Source organism: Diceros bicornis, chromosome 39 (assembly GCF_020826845.1).
Source record: "Diceros bicornis minor isolate mBicDic1 chromosome 39, mDicBic1.mat.cur, whole genome shotgun sequence".
NCBI classification, from domain to species: Eukaryota; Metazoa; Chordata; class Mammalia; order Perissodactyla; family Rhinocerotidae; genus Diceros; species Diceros bicornis.
In genome coordinates, this window is record NC_080778.1 from 11,599,479 (window position 1) to 11,626,507 (window position 27,029).

Sequence of the window (27,029 nt, forward strand, 5' to 3'; positions counted from 1 at the left end):
TACATTTTTTTAACAATTTATTTATATGTTGCCTTCTACATGCTCTTACATTTGTGTAAAACATTTATACATATTCTTTACAATTTGTACATATATTAAATGGCTGTATCATAAACACTGTTCTATGAGATTTTACAAAAGAAAAATCAAGTAGGGAAAACTACTTATAAAACATTAACAAAAACCCGTGATATTAAAGAACAAGAAGTTCTCATATTCATCTTCACTTGATTTCCTCTTCTACTTAATTTTTGGTTTCACTTTATTTATGCTGGCCCAAACTTTCCATTTTCTATAAGATAATTATTAGGTCAGAAAACTGAAAGCAGTTGGAGAACGTCGTAAGGCAGCTGTGGAGGATGGACATCTCGTCTGCAGGAGGGAGGCAGTGCGTGTCTGCGAGTGTTCAGAGTCAAGCTGACGGTTTGCAAAGATTCTCTTTTGCTTTACACCATTAACTGAAGTACTAGTGATCAGAAAAATTCTGCCTGAAGTTTAGGATACAGTCCAGAAGAACGTCACTCTGAACTTTTTCTTGAACACAAATGCTCTGGGATTACTGTGCTTTATTCAAGCTGCCGCCCTAACAGCCCCTAAACTTTTCCATTTTACTCAACTGTGTTCTTCGTCTTTTCAGATTATACCAAGCGGCCCGCTAGTCTACAGTCCACATCAAGGGGCACATCATGCTCTTGCAGGCACTTCTCATTATGTCTGACTGCACGGCTGAGGACTGAAAACAGGGTCGAAAGCTCTGGAGCAGCGTTTGTCCCCCAGAGCACTCCTCCCTGAGCACAGGAGTCAGCACACCGGCTCCACCCCCGGGAGCAGCCAGAGCATTTCAAACACATCCCCAACGCTTTCAAGGTATTCTTTCTAGCGTAAAGCATGCCTTAACCATGCTCAGGAAGGAGGCTCCAGGAGAGAAAGCACTCCTCAGGGAAGACAACACTTCAAGAACATTCCTAAGGAAAGTGAGGGCAGGTGAATCTGATCGTCGGTTTTTGCCAAGCTGTGTCCCCTAAGGGACAGTGAAGCCCACTGAGGTGCACACGAGGGTGCCGGCAGCCCCAGGAGCCCCTCTCTGCTTCCTCTCTTCTGAAAACGTAAGCACTTGAGTCATAAATATGTCAGTGAAAGGCATGTGGATTTTCCTAAATAGACAGGAATCCCAAAAGACTGAAAAGTTATAAAAATATACAAACATATATATTTTTTACTCTGGCATATTTCATATTTTTAAGAAAGCAATTAGTAATTATCTGACATTGGGTAAGAATTGGAAGATCATGGGTGACTTATAAATTATAATTTCATGTAAAATATCAGTGGGGGAAACCTCTCATTTTCCATTCAAAATTCTGATAACTTAAGTACTTGCCAAAAATAGAGACAATTTCCACTGGTTAATGACGGGTGTGGCAATGAACAAAAGAAGCCCGTCCCTAGAGAACGGATGCATTTAGGCTGGTTAATAAAGGCAGTTGTTGCAACTCTACTTCTTTTTGGTTTTCTTTCTTTCCTTTTTTTTTTGTTTTGGATGATAGGGGGAAAAAAATCGAATTGCATTGCCCCAAGTCAGAAAGAAGCACTTCGGAGTTTTCTTCATGTTCGGTTCTGTCCTACATAACCGGGAAGCGGCCGAGGGCCTGCCTCAGCTTTTCTGCAATCTGGTGAAGAAACACAATTTTGAGATATTACTCCCATTATGACTTCATAGTATTCTATTATTTCCACCTCTTATGTGTCAAACATTACAAAAATTTCAAATACTTTCACTGGTCTATGCTTCTCGTCTCTTCCGGCACCAACCCAGCTTCCCCTCTGCTGGAGAGACCTCCTTACACCCCAGGTGGTGTTGCCATCGGCGGTGCCCAGCCTGCAGGAAGCCCCAGCTCCTTCCTAGGCCCAGCCCCTGTCCCTCCACACAGCAGCATTTCCAGACAATTCGCCTTCCCTTCAGTGAGGCTGGAGGGTCGGGTCTCCGTGCTTGCCTCGATTTCCCTGCCATCGTGGACACCTCTGAACTCCTAAGGCCCGGTTGACTAGCACGGAAACCTGATCACACCCACGGCTACTACACAGCGGGCACACAGTATGCACCTTCCGCATAAAGCTAATGCTGTCCTGCAGTTAGGATTACGGGCCTCTGCTGCCCCCATGGAGACCACACGCTCCTGGAAGACACAGTTGTCTTAGTCATCCCTGAAGCCTGAGCACTGGACTAAGTTCTTAATATACAGGCACTCAATAAGTGTTTGCTCCATGAATAAATATGCAGATTTTAATAATTTAAAGATTACCGTCTCACGAAACTATGTTAGCTCTAACAAAGATAGTCATTAAATACCTGGTTTTCTATTTTGAATTATAATGTAATTGATAATTAAACCTCACTCGGCCTTGAGAATTATTTAACAAATCAATATTATCAGAATTTCAAGAGTTGCCCTTCAATTATTTTCTCACACAGAACAATGTAATCTGCTATTCTAATACACAATGAAAGGCAGCCCTACTGGCACAAGTTAATAATAAAAAAGTGTGCAGTTAGAGAGCACAGGAACCACACACTGTGAGGAAGAAGGCTGCTAAAGGGAATTCTTTCTGTGAGCTCGTCTCTGAAACCAACTGTCTCCAACCCACAATTCACAATATGCATTAAGCACTTCAGTCAGAGCTCCCGTTCAAGAATCTGCTACTGGAGACAGACGTTTTCGGCAGTGTCTAGCCCAAAGGTGACCGCATGGATGTGAATTGGGGGCTTGCCTACCATTATCGCTGAACACATGTGAGATGATACCACGGAAACGGTGGAACACTTGAGTAAGACACGCACAGCAGCCAATACATGGTCAGTTATAAAGTCACAGGACCTGTCTTCAGATGCCTGCGTTTCCATTGACATGCTAGATCTGTTTTCTGTACACTCTGGTAAACAACAAAATTACTGTGCAGAGGTATACAAGATTATGTTTTCATTATTGTTTTCTGAATGAAAATATTTAAGGTTTTGCTCTCTCTCTCTTGTTTTCTTCCTGAAATTCCTCTGGGACACTGCGAAACCTCACTGGCGAACAAAGAGGGCCTGTGGTGTCTGTGCGGTGCCAGGCTCCGGCCCCAGCAGAGAGCCTGCTCTCATCCACAGCATCCCTGTGCACACACAGGCTGGGAGGGAGGGCAGGGACCACACAATGAGGGCTTCTTGGGCCTCACAACCAGCACCCAATACCCTTTCTTCTTCAAAAGAAAACCTTTTCTAACCCAGTGTTACTCAAAAAGGAAAAGGCAGATATAATTAAAAGTGATTTAAAAAAAAACCCTGTTCAATATTTAGCCTTCTTTGGTTTATTACTTAGAATTAAAAAAATACAAACAGATGAACCTTATGCGGTCAGAGTAAGGGACCAGGAAGCCCCTCTGCCATGCGCGCACGAGGACCCGGGGGGAAGGCCGACTCACCGTCTCGTAGAACTGCACTTGCTGATCCAGGTACAGGCGGATGACGCTGTTGTAGTCGTAGATCCGGTTACTGTGGAAGTGATTCATCTCAGCTACAACCAAAACCAAGACATCCGTCAGTCCCCCGAGACGCCCAAGGACACCACCTGGTATCTCTGCTTGGTTAGGCTCCACCACCAACTGGACTTAATCTGGTTGTCAGCAGGCACTGCCAGTTCTCGGCAAATCACTTCATAAAGAGGCTAGAAAAACAACTCGAACAGCTGATGGCAAACACCACTTTCCAGTAGATGGATGATTTTTGTTGATCTGCAAATTAAATACTATGAAATCCAATACGGATAATCACCCAGATGGGGACTATTGTTTTAACAGAATTGATTGAGTAGGAAACTGACGTGGTGTATTCTCTACACGTGATAGCAGTTCAGAACGTCAAGTCTGTTTACGTAAAGGTGGACCTGGCAGGGCTGCCTGGTGCTCCACGTCCCCTCTCGCACAGCGACCGCCTAGGCATGTTTCTCGAGGTGCCTCTGAAAGGCTGAGCAGATGAGGACACGCAGTGGAAGACCCTCTTCAGTCATGGAGCTTCGCAGCCCGAGCACCAGGCCTCAGACCTCAACCTCTTATCAGGCAATAGGATCGAAGCCCATTTTTCAACTGTGCTGAACATATCAATTCAGCAAATGAATCCCTTATTGAAATCTGTCTCAGTACCACACCTACCCCATCACCAACTCCAGCGAGGCCTCCCTTATCAGAGCTCCTCATCACCTCTCCACCTGCCTTCTCCCTCATATCCCAGGCCTAGAGAGCCAAATGCTGGCATAAATTCCCACAGAAAGCCTACTGTTCTGAGTTTCATATTCAGTTACCTGAAGTTGTACAAAATTTCTCATTTACCTCAAACCTAAGTTCAAAACCAAATTCCCCATTTCAAACCCTTAAAACTCAAATCTTCAATCAAGTTTCCCCCTTTTCTGTCCCTAGTTGCCTTAGTTCTGGAAATCTTGCACACATTCTTCTCTTTCTCCCCTAATTCCCTAGTCCTCAAGGTTGCTCCTTGGAAAAGCCTGCAAATATGCTTCCTTCTCTTCCCCCCGCACCTCATCTTCTTCAGGTCCTCAAACTCCCAGACTGCAGAAGCGCTGGTCTTCCGCTTGGGCTGTCTGACTAACATCTGCCCCATCCATGTAACTATCAAACCCTTCTCCCTTGAGCACTGCTTTTTCTTAATGGCTTCTTAATGCCCCCATCAAGTCTAGACTCTTCTGCCTGGCTTTAAAGGCCCTCCACAATCACCAAAATTTATTCCCCAATAACCTGCAAGTGTGCTTTATTCCTGAAGGCCAGTGACAGAACTGGACCATTATTTTGTGTGCTTCTGGTCATATTTTAACACCCCTCCCCTTGCTCCTTTGCCCCTGCACATTCTATCCATCCACCAAAGCAGGAAAAATCCATTCACTGCTCCTATCTACCGGAAAACACTCAAAGATATAAAAATTAATTGATATCTTTTTACTAACAGTCAAACTATGCCAAAAATGCTACGTCCAAACTCCCTTTACACCCTGTGGTCCTGGGGCATGGAGGTTACACACTGCTGAAGGCTGGACTCTGGAATCTAACAGAGCATTACGATAGGCACTGATATTAGGGGCTAGAAAAGGCATCTCCAATGTCTCTAAGAAATAAAAATGTACAAGTTTAATCAAGCTGTCATTCACAATTATGTCAGGTAAATGTGTGAGAGTAAATAAACACTGCAGATTTTCATTAACGCTAGGATCCTGCAAACAAGAGGCTTATGAGGATATTTTAAATCAGCTTTTATTTATTTAACTGCTATTCACAGTTGGCTTTCTCTCCAGTGAGGAAAATAGCAACTTTGCTGGGGGGAAAATTCTCCACCAGCTACACACAAACCTCTGGTCTTACCTTGCAACGCGTAGGACATGGTGCCGACGCGTTTCACCATGTTCTGCTTGTCCTGTGGGGTGATCTTGCTAGTGGCAACCAGTTTATCACTTTCTTTCACTTTTTCTATTGCTCCCTGTGAAATACAAAATGCAACGGTATTAAGAAAACAAAGCTAAAAGGATTAGTCATTCGTTTAAAATATAACAGTGCTACCATGTTCTATTACTGACTCGCTTGTTACTTTTATAACCTGAACAGGAAAATGTCCCCACAAAATAAGAACACAGGAAAGCACCTACATGTAACTTCCTGTAAGTCACTTGGAAGCACAAAGGCTGCTATTGAAAAATATAACTAAGCTAAGATTTATAGTTTTACGCTACAACAAAATAGAAAAAACCAAAGAGCACGCTATTTCTGTATATTTACAAGCCATTCCAGCGTGAGAGTAGGACATAAGAGGAAAACAGGCATTGGCAGGTTTGGCAAGTCATCTGAGTAGGGACAGTCTACCGTATGCACAGGGGTCCCCTCTGTCTCTTCTGTTACAGAGTGTTTTATAAGCTGGTGCTTACGCGTGCTGATCGCCAGGCTGGAGCTTTATTATGACGTCTGTAAGAAGCACCAAATCAACTTTAAATTAATACTTGGATGGAAGTAGTTGTAAAAGCTGCCAAACATCTCCCTCTCCAGGATCATCACATCACTCATTACTCAGAGCCGTGTGGAAAGAAAAACTCTCTACTCTTGCATAAATTAGGCTCCATGCCTAGAACTCTAACTCTGCTGGCATAATTTCCTACAACAAGCTAACTGTTCTGAGGGTTTTTTTAACTGAGATTTTTATTTTCCCCCCAGTTTAACTGAGAGACAATTGACATACAACATTATATTAGTTTAAGGTGTACAACATAATGATTTGACAGGTATATATATTGTGAAATGATTACCACAATAAGTTTTGTTAACATCTATCACCTCACACAGTGACAAACTTTTTTTCCCCGTGATGAGAATTTTTTGAGACCTGCTGTCCTAACAATTCCACTTCTGGTAATATATCCAAAGGAAACAAAATCACTATCTCAAAGAGCTTGCTACACCCCCATGGTCACTGCTGCATTATTTACAATAGCCAAGATATGGAAACAACCTAAGTGTCCATTGACAGATGAGTGGATAAAGAAAATGTTCTGAGTTTTCTGTTATCTGAAGCTGCACAGACTTTCTTATTTACCTATGCCACCTCTTCACGATACTTCAATTACAAGCCAAATGCTAAAACAGCCACATGTCAGGATTGTTAGGCTCACAGATCAGTCCTTTATCGAGATTTTCCTAACAAATCCGAATACATCACAACATCCTAGAGTACTACAGTTGATAAAATACCCATGAATCTGAGGTTAATATACAGATTTTGAAACAGGGAGAGAAAAATTAACCAGAATCGAAATGTGAGGACACCCTAAACCAATTTTTTATTTAGTTTAAAAATATATATATACTTTTTTTTTTGGTGATGAAGATTGGCAACCGATGTTAGCTCAGGGCCAATCTTCTTCTTTTTGCCCAAGGAAGACTGTCGCTGAGCTAACATCTGTGCCAATCTTCCTCTATTTTGTACGTGGGATGCTGCCACAGCCTGGCTTGATGAGCAGTGTGTACATCTATGCCTGGGATCTGAACCCGCAAACCCAGGGCCACTGGGCCGGCCCCCTAAAAGTATCTTTCTGATGGGAATTAGATAGTTTCCTTTTTATTAATATAAGCATATAAAATCAATATTGCCCATTTTAATTTTAATTAGGAAACCCTTCGCTAGGCTCAGGAACAGAAAATCTTATTTTGCCTTGACAGGGAAGGATCTTTGAGGACTTGCCCACGCAGCCTACAGGGGTCTCACTGATAAGGGAAAGTATTATTCCTGTTATTGTCTGGAATTTCAAACCCCATGATAATTTTGTTTGATACCTGATCTAATTACATGCATAAAGAAACACTGTTCGTCTTTTTACTTCCCTCAAAACAATCTTTTTATAGAATAACAGAAATTTAAAAACCACCCATGTAGCTAAACGTGTCATGGGACCTCACTGTTGAAACACGTCAGCAGTTCCAGCTGACTTCAGAGGGCCTCCCCTCCTGACTCAGGAGTGGGCTGAACGGCGAGGCCGAGCCGGCAGCCAAGCACGTGGGCCCTGACTGACCAGCGCCGTCCTCCGTAAACTTCCACGATCCAGTTACCTTGTGAGCGCCAATGATATCAGGGAAGCAGCCAAGGAAACCCTTGTATTCATGATTACACTCCATCAGGAAATGGAGATCTTTCTTTGGCTATAACAAGACATAAGTTGGTTGTTATTGGCAGAGGAATTCAGACAATCAAGGAAAAGAAAACTGTTAGATCTGAGGAATATGTTAGCCAAACCCACCTCCGAGGGACTACGTTAAGTTACTGAATGTTAAGCATTCAGCCTCATTTTCCTGTAAGAAAACAGTCCCCAACACTACTATACTCTCGATCACAGGTTGTAAAGAAAATAAAACATCAAATAATTTTTAGGTTGGTTGGTAAAATTAGCTATTTTGAGGTGGCCCAAAATATAACACTGTAAGGAAAAAAGCCTAGTTAATGTAGTGTGTTTACATATAAGCAAATAAGATGTTATAGTTTAATGTCTAAATTTTAGTAAAGAATATAAAAACATTATTAAATCTGGTAATCATTTTAAGTGGTAACTTTAAATTTTTCCATTTTTCCGAGTTATAATTTTTTTTTTTTGGTGAGGAAGATTCACTGAGCTAACATCCATTGCCAATCCTCCTCTTTTTGCTGAGGAAGACTGGCCCTGAGCTAACAGCTGTGCCCACCCTCCCCCACTTTACATGTGGAACGTCTGCCACAGCATGGCTTGATGAGTGGTGCGCAGGTCTGAGCCCAGGGTCGGAACCCGCGAACCCTGGGCCGCCAAAGCGGAGCGCACGAACTTAACCACTACGCCACGGAGCTGGCTCCACTGAATTATAATTTTTAATAGCTATGTCACGCACAGTTCTAAAAATTGATCTTTTTTTTTTTTTATAATTTTATATATTTATTTTTCCCCCAAAGCCCCAGTAGATAGTTGTATGTCATAGTTGCACATCCTTCTAGTTGCTGTATCTGGGACGCGGTGTCAGCATGGCCGGAGAACCGGCACGTCAGTGCACACCTGGGATCCGAACCCGGGCCGCCAGCAGCGGAGTGCGCACACTTAACCACTAAGCCACGGGGGCGGCCCAAAAATTGATCTTTTTTACACGTATCAGGCAGGTGGTTAATGTCCACATGAATGTGCACGCATGTGTGCACATATTTCAAGAAGTCATCTGAAACAATTTTTTTTTCAATTTAGGGATTTGAAACAACTTAGATGGGAACTTACTAATTGTTATTTGTAAAAAGAATTGAAATCGGGCTACTGAAGACTCCAGTAAAAGCTACGTGGCTGTGACAAAAACCCGCTCCATGCCAGGGACCTGAGTGGGGGCTTCCTCCTTATTAGCTGTTGCATCCTGAGATCCTTACGAGGTAGGTGCTACCGTCAAAATTTACCAGATGAGGAAACCAAGGCACAGAGAGGCTACGTAAGAGTCCAGCTGGGGACCTGAGCAATGCCCTTTCCTGTATGTTCTAAGCCCCTGATGGCTAAGAGTGGATCTGAGCCATCAACACTGGAAGGTACTCATTTAGATTTCTTGATGACAAATTTATCCATCACCTTAGCTTAACCTAAGAGACACTATGACCAAATACACTTTACATAGGGAGAGAAAAGAGGAGGATATCCATTTGGAAAGTTTGTCTTAAAACAGGTTTTAAATTAAATATGTGGATTAGCTGCCACAAAATCTTCACTGGAATTGCATGTTTATGTTAATACCTGTTCTGCCACGAGACTGGCAATTTCTTCATAAGTCTTTCCCGCTTCTGTTATTGCATCATTGAGATCTGTTTCACCTGAAAATCATTACACTTATATCAGTGGTTATATTTTCTTTTCATTTATTTAAAAAATTTATTATAGAAAGTTTAAAACTTTTAAAAAGTAGAGAATAGTATAAAGAGCCCCCATCTATCCACCACCTGGTTTCCCTATTAACAGCTCATGGTCAATCTCCTTTCACCTATACTGTCCACTTCCTACCGCCCCCTTTCACCGGTCACATGACATTTCACCCATAGATTTTACCTAAAAGATAACAAGTCTTTTAAAAATAAGGACAATACACCAATATCACACCTCAGAAGACAATTGTTCCTAGTATAAATTATCCAGTCAGGAAGCTGGCATCTCGAATCAAGTTGGCTCATTGAATCAGGACGCCAAGAAGGTCCACCTGGCACGAGCCGACGGGTTTTTTAAATCTACAGGCTCCTTCTCCCCTTTTTTTTCCTGGCAAATTTCTCTTTGGGGGTTGAAGAAGCAGCTCATTTGCCTTCGTACACGCCCCTCCCCCCGCCCCGACTAGGTTCTGCTGACTGCATCTCTGTGGTGATGATTTAACACAGTCCTGTCTCCTATATTTTTTTTACACTACTCATTAGATCTAGAGGCTTGATCAGATTCAGAAGACATGATGTCCAGTTATTTCTATTCTGTGTGATGTTAGAAGCCACAAAGGATCACTGTCAAGATCTTCCATTTTAGTATGGGTTTGCAAAATGCTGCTATTCTACTTCTATCACCCCTCCTTTATTAGCTGAAATACTTCTCTAAAGACAAACTTCCCTTTATCAACTTTTTGGTTACCTTGAGGTATAGTTTGAATAGGAAAAGCAGGTTAAATACTTGATTCCTTCTCTTCACAGTCTTCAGAATGAGTTGATTCCCTACCATCCTCTAAAGGTGACTGAGATTAACGTTGTTTAAGCATCACTGCAAGTCTGGATTGAAACACTGACATGCTTCACTCCACAGCAATGATTATTTTCACTAACGTTCAAATCTTCTCCTCACCGGCCAGTGGAAGGCTCTTCAAATTGGCAGCAGAGTTCTTCTGCTAAGCAGGAGCCCTGGTTCATTTTGGGGTGACATGGTGTTTAGAAATCACCAGGTAGGTGATATTAGGGGTGCCTTTTGCTACTGGATTGGATCATTGTTTCTACGCATCGACCAGGAGAACAAGTGAATTGTTCTTTAAAAATTCTATGATCTAGCTCTGAATGATTTCTAAGTTTTATAAGTGACTTCAAGTGACAAGAGACTCCAAATCTGGGCACATCTGTTATAACCTAGCAATGAACTCTGAAATTACTGGAAGGATCATTGTTAGGCTTAAAAATCTAAACTTGGAGAAGTTCCATTTCTAGTTAGGATGTGGATGACTGCAAAAGACTGCTGCTCTCATCATAATAAGAAAATACCAAATAAACCAAAAAGTCATACTTTTCCTTAAAGTCACTGAAGCGCTGCAGGAATGAAGAAATCCAACGGAATTAATCCAGAAAGAGGGGAGCCCTGCACCCCAGGCAAGCCACTGAGTCTGGGGGCATGGGTGGCTGGGAAAGGGAGCCTTCCATAGGCAGAGGAACTCTGCTGGGACAAGGAGGCACCCACCGAGCTTGTACTAGAAGCATGTGGGCTGGTGTGAGGGACCAGACCTGGAAGGGCTCCAGATGCAGAGCTAGTTCTCCCACAGGGACTTTGCGGACTAAGAGGTATGGTGGGAAGTGAGGGTGGGGGTGAAGAACAGAGAGGGACCTCAGGGAGGTTTAAGGAAGGCGTGGATTCAGGTGAGCTCTGACATGTAAGGATGCCATGGGGACCAACCAAATGTTTTTCCAGACTCTCCAGAACAAATGCTCTCATCCTGTCAAGATACTACAGAACCACAAAGACGAATGGGCTCTTAGAGATCCACCCAGCTCCTAGCAATGGATATGGCTCTAGTCTTGGCTCCTCCATCAAGCACCTGTGGTACCCTGGCCAAGATGCTTATCCTTCCAGGCCTCAGGATCCTCATCTTGAAAATGAGGGAGCCAAACCAATCTTCAAAGTTCCTGTCCAGTCTAAAAGTTCTGATTACAAGACACATTTCAGACAGGCCAATGAGAAATAGTCATATATGGGGGCCCCAAATCTTAAATTTTGGTGAGACTAATTTCTTGTTCCTGAAAATACTCAGACACTGACATCCAAAGACCTATCTTCCCTGGGTATCAGGATAAACATTTTAGTGAAATAAGTGTTTGAGTATTTTCAAATACTTTAAAAATTTAAAATTTAAAATTAAAATTAAATTTGAATTAAATTAAATAAAAAAAAAAAATAAACCAATTCTATTGTTTCGGTAAGTGATGAGACACACTCAAATTTAGTAGGTACCACTCACCTGACAAATACTTTTACTTCCTACCTGCTCCATAAGCTTAGCAAACATAAACCAAAATATAAAGGAAAAACAGCTCAAGTGTTTTCACAAGTGTCGTCAATGTAAACGGACAATGAACTCGAAATACCACAGGTAAGACACAGAATATGAGATAAGCTGAAAATAATGAGTTGCGGAGAGACATAAGGCAACATGGATTTGTTACTCAGTCAAAAATTTTTCCTCCCAATGACCTTGATGGGTTCTGGCCTTTATAACAGGAAGACTTGACTTCAGTTTGGCAGAGAGATGAAAGCAAGGGCAGAGTGTTACGTATCAGAGCCACACGTCTTATTAAAACACAAGGGCTATATCTGAGCACAAAGAAACTAGCAAAAAAATATAAATTACAGCAACCCTCCACTTTTCTCAAAAGTAATAAGGGGAGGTTGCGAAAGTCCCGAGTAGATAGCCTGGCCACTGTGAGCACCAGTGACAAGGGGTCTTAACTGCAGGGTTACTGTTTGTCTGCAAGAGCCTGAAGAGGGCCGTCGGTCTGGATAAGACACTGAAGGCCCAACGAATAAATAAACACAGACGTACCTTGATAACCACTAGAACTAAACACTGTTGCTAAACTCTGCAGGGCCTTTCCTATCTTCTGATATTCCTTGGGTAATGCTGAAAGAGAAAAAGGAACAAATTGTTAACGAGGCCTCCAAGCAAACAGAAATGGGTTTCAACTATTTTCTAAAAGTGATTACTTTTATAATAGAAGAAATTTAAAGTGATTTAAAATAGTCTATGTTCTTCAATAAGATGATTGTTTCTTTCAATAACATTTTTTCAATTTTTCATTAATTGATTGTTCAATGAATGGTGGATGCTATTATTATTCACCACCACCACCACTGCCCACATTCTCATTCACTGAATGAAATCAAAGAGAAGTGGAAGCTCATTTAGAAGGTGATTTCTAGTTGACGGAGTACTTTCATATACACCACCTGACTTGATCTTCACAAGAACTCCCTCAACAGATGCAGATATACCATCGCCATTTTGTGGGTTAGGCACACAAGGCTCAGATAGGTAAACTGACTTGCCCAGCGTCACATGGCTATCAATGGTGGATTTGGCACTTGACATTCAAACTACATTGCTTTCCCCACTCTGTTACGTATGTATGAATGATTACTTACAAAACAAAACAAAACTGGAAGCAACAAAGTGTGGAGAGAAATAGACAATAGACTTCATATGACCAGGGAGCAGGAATTTTAGTTTTCTCGTCTGTATCATAAGATTAATGAAATGATCTCTAAGGTTCCCGCTGGTGCTAAAATTGTAGGAGTCTAGGATCACTGTGGAGAACTTCCTAGAGAAGAGTCTCTGTATCTTAGCCTATTTTCTTTGCATCCGTATATAGTCCTCTTGAACATATCTGTTGCCTTTCAAAAGAAACCATTATTTGCATTTGAAGACTTAGTGCAGTATTAAAGAAGAAAAATAATTCAAATGTTTCTTTAAAAAAATCTAGTCCAGAGAAATGTGAAGTACGGTCTGTAAGCTGCAGTCATTAGGAAACTGTTTTCAAACCATATTAGCTTAGATAATTTTAATAAACTGTTTACCCTTTCGTAACTCAATTTTTGCCTCTATACCAGGATTAAAGACGCTCGCCATGTGCTTCACCACACCCAGTATGTGCTAGACTTCTCACCTTACAGATTAGGAATTTTAAAAAACTTTTTTGTGAGAGAAAAGAAGAAAGAAGATAAGTTTGAATCAAATTCTAAACAAAGCACTTCAAACTCCCCCTCCTCCCAAAAAGAGTAGCCGTAAGCTGATAGTCTGTATTTCAGAGATTTGGTCTTATGGGTTATATAGGACATGGGGTGGATTAGATGTCAGGCATAAGGATTTAATTCTTCAAAAGAAATCATAATCCCAGGTTTCTGTGATATCCCTAAAAGATCTGATTGTTAGATTTACACTCATTTAAAATATTTCTAAAAAAAAGGAAAACAGCTTTCAATGAACATACAGATTTAAATGAGTTGTTAGTCTTGCCTCCTAAGAGTTTACAGTTAAAATTATTTTAAAATTAAATTACTATTTTGGTGATGTCACCCTGCCTTCTGTTCGTGAGTTATTCCCTGCGACCAAAGCCTTGAAATGGAGTTTGTTTTTTAATGCTGCATTTGTATATACTATTTTTTCAGGCTTAGTTCTGCATTTAGGACACAGCATCATATTTCTTTGCCATGAGAAAAGAGTAACTGTGATTATTCCTGGTGTCGGGCCCTCAAGCGTGAGCAGCTGGTACACTACAAGTGACTTTGCTGATATATTATGTGATGGTAGAGGGCCATTCAGCGTAAGGCATGGCCTTTTTTCTGCAAAGGGCCAGACAGCAAATATTTCAGGCTTTGTGGGGCCACAGGTTTCTGCTGAAAGCACTCAACTTTACCACTGTAACAGGAAAGTAGCCACAGACAGTACGTAAATAAATGAGCATGGCTGTGTTCCAATAACACTTTATTTACAAAAATAGGCGGCAAGCCAGATCTGGCCAGTAGGCCATGGTTTGCCAACTCCTGATATAAGGCTTAGATTTTGGGTCTGGATTTAATAGATCTTAATATTGCTATTAACTTGGCTTTGCTATTTTAATAATTCATCTACAACTCACTCCATGATTCAGTTTCTTGTTCATTAAAATTATTTTTTGACTTCAAAATTCCAGTTCTTTTCCCTTATTTAGAAGAAAAATACCACCTTTTAAAAAATCTTTACAAAAACAGATAATTAAGCTCCTTCATATGCTGAGTACCACAGTACTGATATACTTTAAAGGTGGGTATGTATTACTTTTACAATTCAAACTAGAAAGCATTTTTATTTTTAAGAAATAACTGACCACAACCAGTATTCCTGTAGGGTATATGAGTTGAAGGCCAGAAAATTCTTTGTGAGCGACTAGCAGTGCCTCTTTTTCCAGAGACTAATGCGGACGATCCACAGCTAGAGCTCAGTCTTCTCTCTGGGACTCAGAAGGCTGTGCTGGCAGCAAGGGCAGGATGGCTGCATGCACAGGGGAGGAACCTCCTGGACTCTAAGGCAGTCGACGGTATCTGTGTGAATCTACCGCAGCAGTGGTCGGCCTCTAGAGCCTTCTGAGCCTCAGGGGTAAGGGGGCAGCACGCTGTGGCGTGGTCCCCACAGCTGGACCCCGGACTACGTTTCTCTCCTGGGCTACCTGACAACAGAGTTGCACGGTTCCGGGAGCACAGGAAAACATGGTCCAGCAGAATGACAGTCTACAAATGAAGGGGAGGAGGGGACACGAAGTTCTCGAGGACATGGAAACAGCGGGGAAAGCAGGGCTGCCACTGCCTCTTTCCCCTCAGCCCTGCTCCTAGTCTGACCCTCTTATATATTTTCTACTACCAATTGTACTGGGTTTTCCCCAAAATTAGGGCTTTAGTCAAACATACAACATTTTCCCAAATGGATGAAGATTAAAAAGTAAAATTCTAAGATTAAAAATAACCACAAGCACTCTCTAAATATGCAGAAAAGATGAATTTTCCATAGGTTACAAACCCCAAATAACTGGAAATATTTAGGTGAACACGGTGTTTTTTATGAGAGTTCTTGAGCTGGCTTTGTGGAAGCGTTTTCTAGGGTTGAGAAGTGAGGTTCATCACAGAGCTACGGGAGTGACAAGACTCCGGTTCACTACGTGCATTTCTGTCTGAGGGGTGCGGTGCCCCAGTGAGCAAAGGTCATGCAGCTGAGCCTGCACTGCCCCCTCCAAACACCAGAGGACGGCACTTACGTCCTGTGCACCGCTTCCAGTGCTCCTGGCCCACGGTCAGCAGCTCCTTCACACCATCATCCATGGCTTTGGTGAATTTACCTACAGCATCACACTTCTGTTCTCTGTGGGGCAAAAACACAAGAAGACATGTCCTTGACTTTGCTAGCAAACGTCCCAACAGGGGGAGGTGTAAGAGGAGAAAAAATCACTGTGGAGGGGAGACTCACACCAAACATAACCACAGGTGCTTGCTTTCTTGCATTATAACAATGGCCTTTCAACTAATTAGTCATAAAAACAGGCTTGATTCAGGTTTTTAAAGAACTACTTAAAAATCTGCCATTTATATTTTAACTCTGCTTCCTTTCTACCTCAATTCCTTGTGACTTTTAACTAAAATTATTCTACAGTAAACAAAATAATCATTTCTTGAACATCTTATTTAGTGAAATTCGATCACTGAAGGTACCAGTGACTCTATAAAACCACAGTATGAGCTGCTAATGGTAGCTGTTCGTTCATTCCAGCAAGTACTTTAATGAGTCAGAGAAAATAACCCAGATGCACAAGCATCTAAGTGATACTGAATGTACCAGTTCTTTAAGGACGTAAAAAAGTATTTATGAACCTGAAAAAGTCATCACAATATACTCCTAAATGAAAAAAGCAGATTATAAGACAAAATGCATAGTGTGAGGTCATTTTTATTTAAAAAATTTTTCCTTTTGATACATATATACAGAGGAGGGTTTGGAAGACCATAGACCTAGGCCAACATATTAACACTGATTTTCTCTCTGGGTAGCTGGAAGACTGCAGGGTTTTTTCTTGTCTGTATTTTTGGTAACATGTAGGCAATGATTTTATAAGAAAAAAGCTTCTAAAAAAAAAAAAAACACCCAAGATTTCTTACTGGTCCTTACATAGAAAAGGAACTACTCCACATTTTCAGCCAAGCCTACATTACAAAAAAGATTACACAATTAAAAACAACAGATTAAAAAAACACAGAAAAGCAGGCGAGACTGCTTCTTTCAAGGCAATGTTCAAAGAAATTTCTGCTTTGTTGAGTATTATGTGGGTGTTAGCTGGCTCTGGGCCACTTTGTTTCGGCATACTTTATTGGAAATAACTACTAACCACTGTGCCAACTATGAAATCACTGACTTCAAGGTAAAAAGGAAGCAGACTTCAATCTGATGTTATGGTTAGAAAGACAGTGCTTTCATGTACAAATGATGCCTTCCTTTCATCTGACTACAAACCCCACTCATTTCATACGCTCCAATCCGACAATCTGAATTCCAGTTGTAGTTGGCCAAAACCGGTATGCAAAGGAGGTGGACACAGTTTGAGAGAAGGAAAGTTTGCCAAAATCTCTTACATTTCTAGTAAGTCCAAGTCAGGTGCCTCTGGTTCCATGGTGGAAAATATCATAACTCCCACCAGCTCATCTTTCTCAGCCTTCCTCTTCCCAGTTTTCCATTCCTATAAATAGGAACATTATGATATTACAGCGAAGAGCAGAGTCAAACTGGTCTTTCAAAATTCCCCAATAGAATTGGCTCACTGATCATCTTTATTTTTCTCACTTTCAGGAAGCAGCTCCCACGCCATCTCCCTCTGTACCATGGGCCAAATGCCATACATCTCAAACACAATCGCGTACATGAACAGGTCACTGTACAACGGTCCTATGAGCCCAAGTCCTTCAGAGCGAGGTCATTCAGCCACTTTTCTTTTCCCAATGCATACCAATAGAAACACAGTGAATATAAACACACCCTATGAATGTTGACAAAGTGCCTCAAATTTTTAGGTTAACTGCTCTCTAAAAGAAGGTTAAAGCTTTTCTAAAATACAAGATAGGAACCAACATTAGAGCTATTTTTAAAAAACATACTATTGCAAGATACATACGTATACAGAAAAGTGACCAAAGCAAAAACACACAGTGCAATAATGAATTCTCACAAAGTGAATTCCTGTGTAACTACCACCAAGGCCAAGGAAGAGCCAAGAGCTAGCATTCCAGAAGCTCCTCATGCCCCTTCCCAATTGCTACCCCTTCCCTCCCCAACAAAGGTGACCATTATCCTCTCTTCTATGGTTAGCACTTCCTCACCTCTCTTCAGAGTTTGACCGCCTAAGCATGAGTCCCTAAACGATAGGTCTGCTAGTTTTCTGAACTAGCAAAGAACCCTATGCTATGCATTCTTTTGTGTCTGGCTTCTTGTGCTCAACCTGTGCTTAAGAGCTACACCCACATTGTTGTTTTAGCTGTAGTTCACTCATTCCATTGCTGTATAATATTCCACTGTATGACTATTCCCCAATTTACTTATCCATTCTACTACTGGCAGCCACTCCTGGCCCCTGCCAAGTTATGAATAAAGCTGCTCTGTACACGTCTCCTGGTGTAAATGTGTATATATTTCTGTTAGGTATATACCTAGGATGGAAAATTGTACAGCTTTAGTAGGTAATGCCCAACTGTTTTCCCAACTGGTCTTACCAATTTTCACACCCACCAGCAGTGTGTGAGAGTTCCAGCAGCAACTCATCTCAAGCAGACACTTGGTATGGTCAGTCTTTCTAATTTTAGCCATGTTGGTGAGTGTGTAGTGGTATTCACTGTGGTTTTAAGTTGCATTTGCTTGATTACTAATGAGATTAAGTACATTTCTATGCATTTGTTGATGATTCAGATACTTTCTTTTGTGAAGTATTTTTGTACTGGGTTGATTATTTTTCTTATGTATTTGTATGGGTTTTCACATATTCTAAAACCGAGCCCTTTGTTGGTTATATATGTTCACATTTTTAGCTTGTTTTTCACTTTTAATGGCTTCTTTTGATAAACAGAAGTTCTTAATTTTAATGTGGTTCAATTTATCAATCTCTTCCTGTATGGCTAGTCATTTTTGTGTCTTATTTCAGAAATCCTTCCCTACTGTAGGGGTATGAAGATATTCTCCTATGTTACATTCTAAAAGCTTTATTGTGTTGCCTTTCACATTTACACTTTCAAACCATCTGGAATTGATTTTTTTTTTTTTAATTTTACACAATAGAAACTTTCAAACATATACAAAAGTAGAGAGAAAAGTATAATAAACCCCTACAGACTCAGCTTCAACAATTATCAACATTTTGCCAATCTTGTTTTATCTACTCTCCTCCATCCTTTTATTTTTTCTTGCTTATTTTAATAGACATCTCAGACATAATATCATTTCACCTATAATATCTCATTATATCTCTTTAACATAGAAGGCCATGTTTTAAAAACATAACCACAATACCAATATCAACAGTAGATTATTGTGAGGTAGTGACCAAATTTCCTTTTTCCCCAATGGTGCCATCCAATTGACCCAACATCATTTATTGAGAAGACTGTCCTTCCCCCACTGTACTCAGCACCATCTTTGTCATAAACCAAGTGTCCACTGTATTCTGCTCTACTGGTCTGTTTGTCTATCCTTATTGGCAAGACTATGCTTTTAAAATTACTTTAGCTTTATAAAGAATCTTGATATCCAATTAAGTCTTCCTGCCACTTCCTTCTTTTTCAAGAACATCTTGGCTATTCTTAGCACTTTGATTTTCTACATATGACATTTTTTCTGTGCTTCAATCCATGAAGCAGTACTAGAAAATTTATTTAGGTCTTCTTTTATTTCTCTCAACAACGTTTCATAGTTTTTTATGTAGACATTTTAATACATTTTCTTATCCTTATTCCTGGGTATTTGATATTTTTGATGCTATTGTAAATGACAGTTTTTTTAGACTTTCCTTTTTGTTTATTGCTCATATATAAATATGTAAAGTCTTGTATCCAGCTATCTTACTAACCACTTATTTCTAAGCATTTTTCTGTAGATTCTCTGGGATATTCTAGGTCTATCCATCTATATGAGCTCTACTGACCACAGAATCACAGTTTTTAGTGATTATCTAGTTTTACACTGTCATTTAGCAGAAGAGGAAATTGTGGCCAAGAGATTAAATGCTGTGGCTGAGATCACAGAGGTAGTTAGAAGCAGAACCAAGACTAGAACTCAAGTGCCCTGACTCCAAGTTCTTTCTTTTTTCTGTTATATCACAACCACCAAAAAAGCCAATGTCTAGACTTACTATTAAACCCTTGTTCAAGCCCCAGTTAGGCAGTAAACCTTGATTGAGTTCCATGTAATTTTTTACTACAAAGTAACAACACTGATTTAACAGAACTCGAAGAACCTTGTTTCACTACTGTATGGCTACACGACACACTGTGACTGAATATCACATCTCACCAGAAAAACTAGAGTTTTCTAGAGTAGCCTGCAAGGCTAGATCCATGACACACAAATTCACCAGGAGGTGCTGAAACACCTCAGTGTTTTCTAATTCCCGGCCCAGTTACGCACCACACATTCAAACGAGCCCATCAATCCCAGAAATAGACTAATTCAAAATAAGGCCCAAATACTGCAACTATGTTACGTGCATGCATACACCCGTAAACATACACAGAGCCCTAATATTTACAGTTGTTACTGTAAATGTGTTCACTCTACGAAGGGAAAAGTACTAGAAAGAAGTTTACCAAGTAAATTTCTGCAAGTTCCAACAAGGTATAGAATACTCTATTATCTGATCAAACATGAAAAGGACGTCATGACTTTTTTCTAGGATCATAATATATTTCATATCTGCTGGTGGCACCTGAGCTAACTAATGCTTTTATTCTTTGGACTGTTTCCTAAGATACGTAATGCTTGTTGAGAAGAATTACGAAGAAAATATCTTTAGAGAATAAAAAGATAAAATAAAAAGTACAGTAAAAGCTTATTGAGAGAGAAAACTATTTCCAAAGCAGATAATAATCAGATGTCACACAGCCAATTTTTTCTTGATTTTCAAAAGAACAGATGACTATTGGCAGAACGACTGCCCACGGGGGCAGACAGAGATCAGCATTTACTCTGGACTCACAACCACAGTTCTAGAACAACAATTTGGCTTTGGGAAGGACGATTCAATTCCGAATCCACTTTTCCTTTCAAAACTCTATTATACTTTAAGGTTAAAACGTGATCATAAGAAATCATTCGCTCAATTTCCCTCACTTCATGCTGATACCCTGCATGGTTTGGGGTTTATCCTATTTTTAAAAGCGTTTACGAAAACATTCCTCACCCTATCGTATCCTTCAACCACTCCCCACTCTGGGCCAATCCATTCCTCCCAGTTTATGGGAAACATTCTAGCAAGCAGTTCTTTCACAAATCATGACTAATTTCCTACGGTTGGGATTTAGATTTCAGTCTCTTCATTATCTTTGGAGGAAATGAGAAATAATCAACTAATCAACATAATTTTAACTCCTTTCAGACATAAAATTGGTGTGAATGTGACAATTCTCAATATCCTCTAACACTATCATAATAAAAAGTCTTACCTTTTCATCTCGGAAATTTAGAAATTGCTGGAAAACCTCACTTTCTGAGATGACTGGATGACGACACATTCTGGTCATCCACGCCTGCAGTCTCTCCATGCGCATTTTGATAAATTCCTCTTCAAAGCGACCTGCAAGAGACAGGCCCAGAGTGACGTAGAACTTTGTCTAAAATGAATTACTGTTACTACAACTGAAAAGCCGTTTAGATAGCTGCTGCTGGGTACCTGTAGAAAGTTATTTAGTAAAAGGTAAACCATGGTAATTTTTCACTAACCTAAAAACAACCAACACAGGGAATGCTCAAAGACCCAAAGGAAAGATACAATAGACTTTACCTTTTAATTGTGACAGGAATAATCACAGCCTCAAAGTGCTATTTTCTTCAAGTATCTCTAAGGTACTCAACAAACTTAAAACCAAGTTTATCTCAATATGAAACACTCTCTTCCTCATAAACTAACATTATGCCAGTTCCTGTGTGGCCATAGGAAGCACTATGGGCAAGAAAGGGGTGACAGAGGGGAATTTAGTAAGTAATTCTCACAAAGTACATGAAACTTCCATACGTATAAAAATGTGTCCAAACGCAATATAATCTCAGATATACAAATTTAAAATCAGTATCTAGGAAAAGTAACTTAGGGCTATAGTTTTTTCCTCTGTTTTGTTTTTTAAATTACTTGAACTGAAAATAGAAAAAGCAATTTTTCCATGAATGCAATAACGAAAGCAGCTATCCCAGAACTTATGACTACTCTAAAACAGAGCGTAATGGGTGATATTCTGTTTTAAAAGTAGAAAATCAGCTTAGCATACCAAACATCAAAGGAGTACTGAGAATTTTTATAAGGCTATCAAACAAAGTCACTATCAGTTAAAAAAGCCTTCTGGAGATGGATGTCGAGTAAGGCAATCACCTAATTCTATTCCCGAAAAGCAACTATAAAGCTGAGCAAACCCACCAAACCAGCACTCTGGAAATCAACCAAAGGCAAACAGCCATCTGAGAAGTGTTTATGTTTGCAAAACTGCTGAACTTCAGGCAAGAACAGGGGAAAACCGTGGTGTTCTGGCCTGGGGCTGCTCCCGTTTCTCCCTGTGCTCCTGCATCTCCCCACCCTCTGCTTGTAGACATGGAGGTTTTGCCAGGGCGAAGCAGGCTGTGAACATCAGCAGCTGCAGCTTCCCTGGCGAGGTAGGAGGCTCTCTTGATCTGGAGCGGTAGGAGATGCCCATGCCCAGTGGTGGTGGCGGTGACAATCCAGAGGCTGGGGAACAGGGAGGGCTAACAGCTCCACTAGCCAAGCTTGCATGGTTGAGCCAAGCATAATCCAGGCTGAGGCTGAGAGCAGAAACAGTGGAGACTACATGCGTTCCAGCCAGCTACACACTGCTGGCCAAGTCGGAGGCTGCACGCACAGGTAAAGGAGACACAAAAGGGCGCACGAGAAAGTAAAAGCTGCGGCTAACTTGAAAACGACCTGAGCTTTGAATGCACTCCCCTCTCCACACACAGATCCACCAGCAGAGGACAGAAGACCTCCTGGCTTGAGGCAGGCTTACCACCAACCTACAGAGACACAGGGGTGAACCCTGGGAAGCCAAACTTAAAAAGAAAAACAAAAAATAATTGAGCTGCAGGGGAGATAGATTTCAGAGATTTAGCCCAGGCAAGTTACTTACCAAACAAAAACATAAAGCAGAAACAACAATGACCTTCACAGAGGAAAAATCAGAATCCAGAGTTGCTCAAGTATATTCTCTAAAATATCCAGTTTTCAATAAAAAATTAAGAGATATTAAAAGAAACTTCAAGATATGGCCCATACTGAGAGAAAAAAAGCAGTCAATAGAAACTGTCTCTAAGTGTCCCCAGATGTTGAATTTAGCAGACAAAAACAAAACAGCAGACCAAGCAGCTTCTATAGATATGTTCAAAGAACTAAAGGGAGCCATGTTTAAAAACTTAAAGAAAAATATGATAAGGAATCAACAAACAGAGATTCTTAGGAAGGAGACAAATTATAAAAAAAGAATCAGATGGAAATTTTGGAGTTGAAAATACAATAAGTGAAAATAAAAATTCATTGTAGGGGCTCAACTGCAGATTCAAGATGACAGAAGAAAGAATGAGTTAATCTGAAGATAAACCAACAGACGTTATCTAATCTAAAGAACAGAGAGAAAAAAAACTTAAGTAAAATGAACAGAACTTCAGAATACATCAAGCACACCAACATACTTGCAATGGGAAACCCCAAAGGAGAAAAGAGAAAGAAAGAGAAAAAATATTTAAAGAAATAATGAGGAAAAATTTCCCAAATTTGATGGAAGACTTAATCTATACTTCCAAGAAGTTCAATAAATCCCAAGGAGGATAAATATAAAGATATCCACACCAAGATACAGCAGAATCAAACTGCTGAAAGACAAAAAGAAAAAGAAAATCTTGAAAGCAGCAAGTGAAAAACAACTCATAATTTATGCAGGGGTGTGAATGTATGTATTTGTGTGATCAACAGAACAGACTGACTTGTCATCTGACACAACGGAGGTCAGAAGGCAATGGAAAGAAACTCATCATGCTGAAAGAAAACTATCAGCCATGAATTCTACAACCAGTAAACCTATGCTTCAAAGACAGGGGCACAATACAGACATTCCCAGATAAGCAAAGAATGGGAGAATTCACTGATAGCAAGCGTGCATTATAAGAAATATTAAAGACAGTCCTTTGGGCTAAAAGGAAATTACCTGAATCCACAGGGAGAAATGAAGAGCATCAGGAATATGTGGGTTAATATAAAAGACACTATAGATATATTTTTTCTCATTTCTTCTCTAAACTTCTTTAAGAGACATAAGAGTGTAGAAAGCAATAATTATCACACTATATTGCTGGATTTGTAACATATATAGATGTAATATATATGATAATAATAGCATAAAAAGAGAGAAGGCAATGGAGTTACATTGAAGAAAAGTTTCTATTAATTTTACTGGAATTAAGTTAAGATTAATCTAAAGTGCACTGTGATGTTATAAAAAGATGCATATTATACCTACTAAGGCAACTACTAAGAAAATAACTTCTAAAATTTAACTTTAAAAACAAGAGTTAAAATGGCACATTAGAAAATATTTAACACAAAAGAAAGGCAGTAAAGGAGGAACAGAGGAACAAATAAGACACACAGAAAACAAACAGCAAAATGGCAAATGTAAATCTAACTGGGGCAATAATTATATTAAATAAGAATCGCCTAAAAACTTTAATCAAAATGCAGAGATTGTCAGACTTGATAAAAAATCAAGATCCAACCATATTGCCAACAAGAGAGATACCTTAGGTTCAAAGACACTAACAGATTAAAAGTAAAAGGATGGGAAAAGACGTACCATGCAAATAGTAACTATAAGAGAGCTGGAGTGACTATATTAATATCAGACAAAACAGACTTTAACACAGGAAATCTTACTAGAGACAAGGGGGAACATTTCACAATGACAACAGGGTCACTACATCACTATACTTAAGAAGAGAGCCTCAAAATACACGAATCAAAAAGTGACAGAACTGAAAGGAGAAACAGTCCAACAAAAATAGTGAAAGATTTCAATGCCTTATTCTCAATAACTGACAGATCTAGAAAGAAAACTGGCAAGGATATAGAAACCTGAACAACACTATCAACCAATTCAGCTTAACTGACAACATATATAGAGTGCTCCACCCAACTGCTGCAGAATTCATATTTTTTTGAAGCATACATGGACCACTCTCTAAGACAAGCCATATGATAGGCCATAAAAAAGTCTCAATAAATTTAAAAGGATTATAATTATACAGAATATGCTTGTTCTCTGAGCACACCAGAATAAAATTGGAGAACAAACAACAAAAAAATGTGAGAAATGCCCAAATATTTGGAAATTAAACATATTTCCATGGGTGAAAGAACTTACAAGGGAAATCAGAAAATATTTTTAACTGAATGAACACGAAAATGCAACATATCAAAATTTATGAGACAGAGCTAAATCAGTACTTAAGAGGAAATTTCGTAGCATTTAATGCTTGTAATAGAAAAAGAGAAAGGTTTCAAAACAATAATCTAAGTTTCCATGTTAAGAAACTAGAAAAAGAGCAAATTAAATCCAAAGCAAACAGATGGAGAGAAATAATAAAAGAGCAGAAAATAATGAAATAGAAAAGAGAAAAACAAGAGAGAAAATCAAGAAAATAGAGAGGAGACACTAATTATCAAAATCAGGAATGAAGGAGCCAGAATACCACTACAGACCTTAAAAGTATAAAGGAATACTATGAACAATTCTGAACCCACACCCAACAACTTATATGAAATAGATCAATTCCTAGAAAGACCCAAACTCCCAAAGCTCACAGCAGAGGAGAGAGCCTGAGTAGTCGTATATCTATTTAGGAAATTCACACTTAAAGCTTTCCCACAAAGAACACTCGAGGCCCAGATGATTTCAGTGGTGAATTCTATCAAACATTTATGCAAGAAATAATATCAATTCTACATAATCTCTTACAGAACACAGAAAAGGAGGCAATACTTCCAAACTTATTTTATGAAGCCAACATTGCCCTGATGCCAAAAGCAAAGACATTACAAGAAAACTATAGACCAATAACCCTTGTGAACATAGACATAAAAATCATCAACCAAATATCAGCAAACTGAACCCAGTAATACAAAAAAAAGAATAATACATCATGACCAAGAGAGATTTATGTCAGGAATGCAAGGCTGGTTCAGCATATGAAGAAAAACCATGTGATTACTTCAACAGATGCACAAAATACATCTGACAAAATTCAGCATCCACTCATGTAGAAAACTTTCAGCAAACCAGGAATAGAAGGGAAGTCCCTTAACTTGATAAAAGGGCATCTACAAAAAACCGTACAGCTAACATCCTATCTAACATCCTATTTAATGGTGAAAGACAATGTTCCCTTCCTAAGATTAGGAGCAAGGCAAAGATGTCTGCTCTCACCATTTCTATTCAACATCATACTGGAAGTCTTAGCCAGTTCAATAAGGAAAAAACAGAAACAGAAGGCACATAGACTGGAAAGAATGAAATAAAACCATCTCTATTCCAAGATGACATAATTGTCTACCTAAAAAAATCCCAAAGAATTCACAAGAAGTGAGTTTAGCAAAGTTGCAGATACAAGGTCAATACACAAAAATCAACTGTATCTCTAGATGCAACAAACAACGGAAAACAGAAGTTAAACAACAAATAGTACCATTTACAACAGAACTCTGATGAAATTCTTACACTTAAATCTAACAAAATATGTACAGAATCTGTATGCTGAAAACTACAAAATACTAATTAAAATCAAATATGACATATGCATGCTCTTGGATTAGAAAACTACATATTAAGATTTCAATTCTCCCAAATTGATCTATAGAATCAATGCAATTCCAATCAAAATCCCAGCATGATTATTTATAGATATCTACAAATTGACTCAAATTTACATGGAAAGGTAAAAGAAAAAGAATAGCCAAAAACGATTTTGAAAAAGAACCAAGTTCACACTACCTGATTTAAAGACTTACTATAAAGCTACACCAATCAAGACAGTGTGGTACTAGTAAAATGGTGGACACACAAATCAAGAGAACAGAATCTGAGTCCAGAAATAAACCCACACAAACATGTCAATTGATTTTTGACAAACATGCAAAGGAAATTCAACAGAGAAAGGATATTCTCTTTCCAACAGATAGTGCTAGAAACATTGGATACCCAGATGCATAACATAACCTCTGCCTTACCATACCTCACATCTTATACAAACATTACTCAAAATGCATCACAGACCTAAAAGTAAAACCTAAAACTACAAAATTTGTAGAAGAAAATATCAAGGTGAACTTGGGTTAACTTGGGTTAAGTTAAGAGGTCTTAGTCACCATACCTACAGCACAATCCATAAAAGAACAAATTGATACA

The 27,029-nt window shown here is 39.5% G+C and overlaps 1 protein-coding gene across 1 annotated transcript in view; it reads right to left on the minus strand.

Annotated features, from left to right (window-relative positions):
* SNX9 (sorting nexin 9) overlaps nt 1-27,029 on the minus strand; it is a 104,466-nt gene continuing 77,437 nt past the window's right edge. The window contains exons 10-18 of the mRNA XM_058534082.1: nt 21,021-21,151; nt 16,953-17,056; nt 15,587-15,690; nt 12,346-12,423; nt 9,312-9,388; nt 7,633-7,722; nt 5,404-5,518; nt 3,463-3,554; nt 1-1,670 (exon numbers count right to left, since the gene is read on the minus strand). Of these exons, the coding sequence (XP_058390065.1) occupies nt 1,623-1,670; nt 3,463-3,554; nt 5,404-5,518; nt 7,633-7,722; nt 9,312-9,388; nt 12,346-12,423; nt 15,587-15,690; nt 16,953-17,056; nt 21,021-21,151 (839 nt within the window). The 3' untranslated portion in view covers nt 1-1,622. The remainder of the gene's footprint in view (nt 1,671-3,462; nt 3,555-5,403; nt 5,519-7,632; nt 7,723-9,311; nt 9,389-12,345; nt 12,424-15,586; nt 15,691-16,952; nt 17,057-21,020; nt 21,152-27,029) is intronic.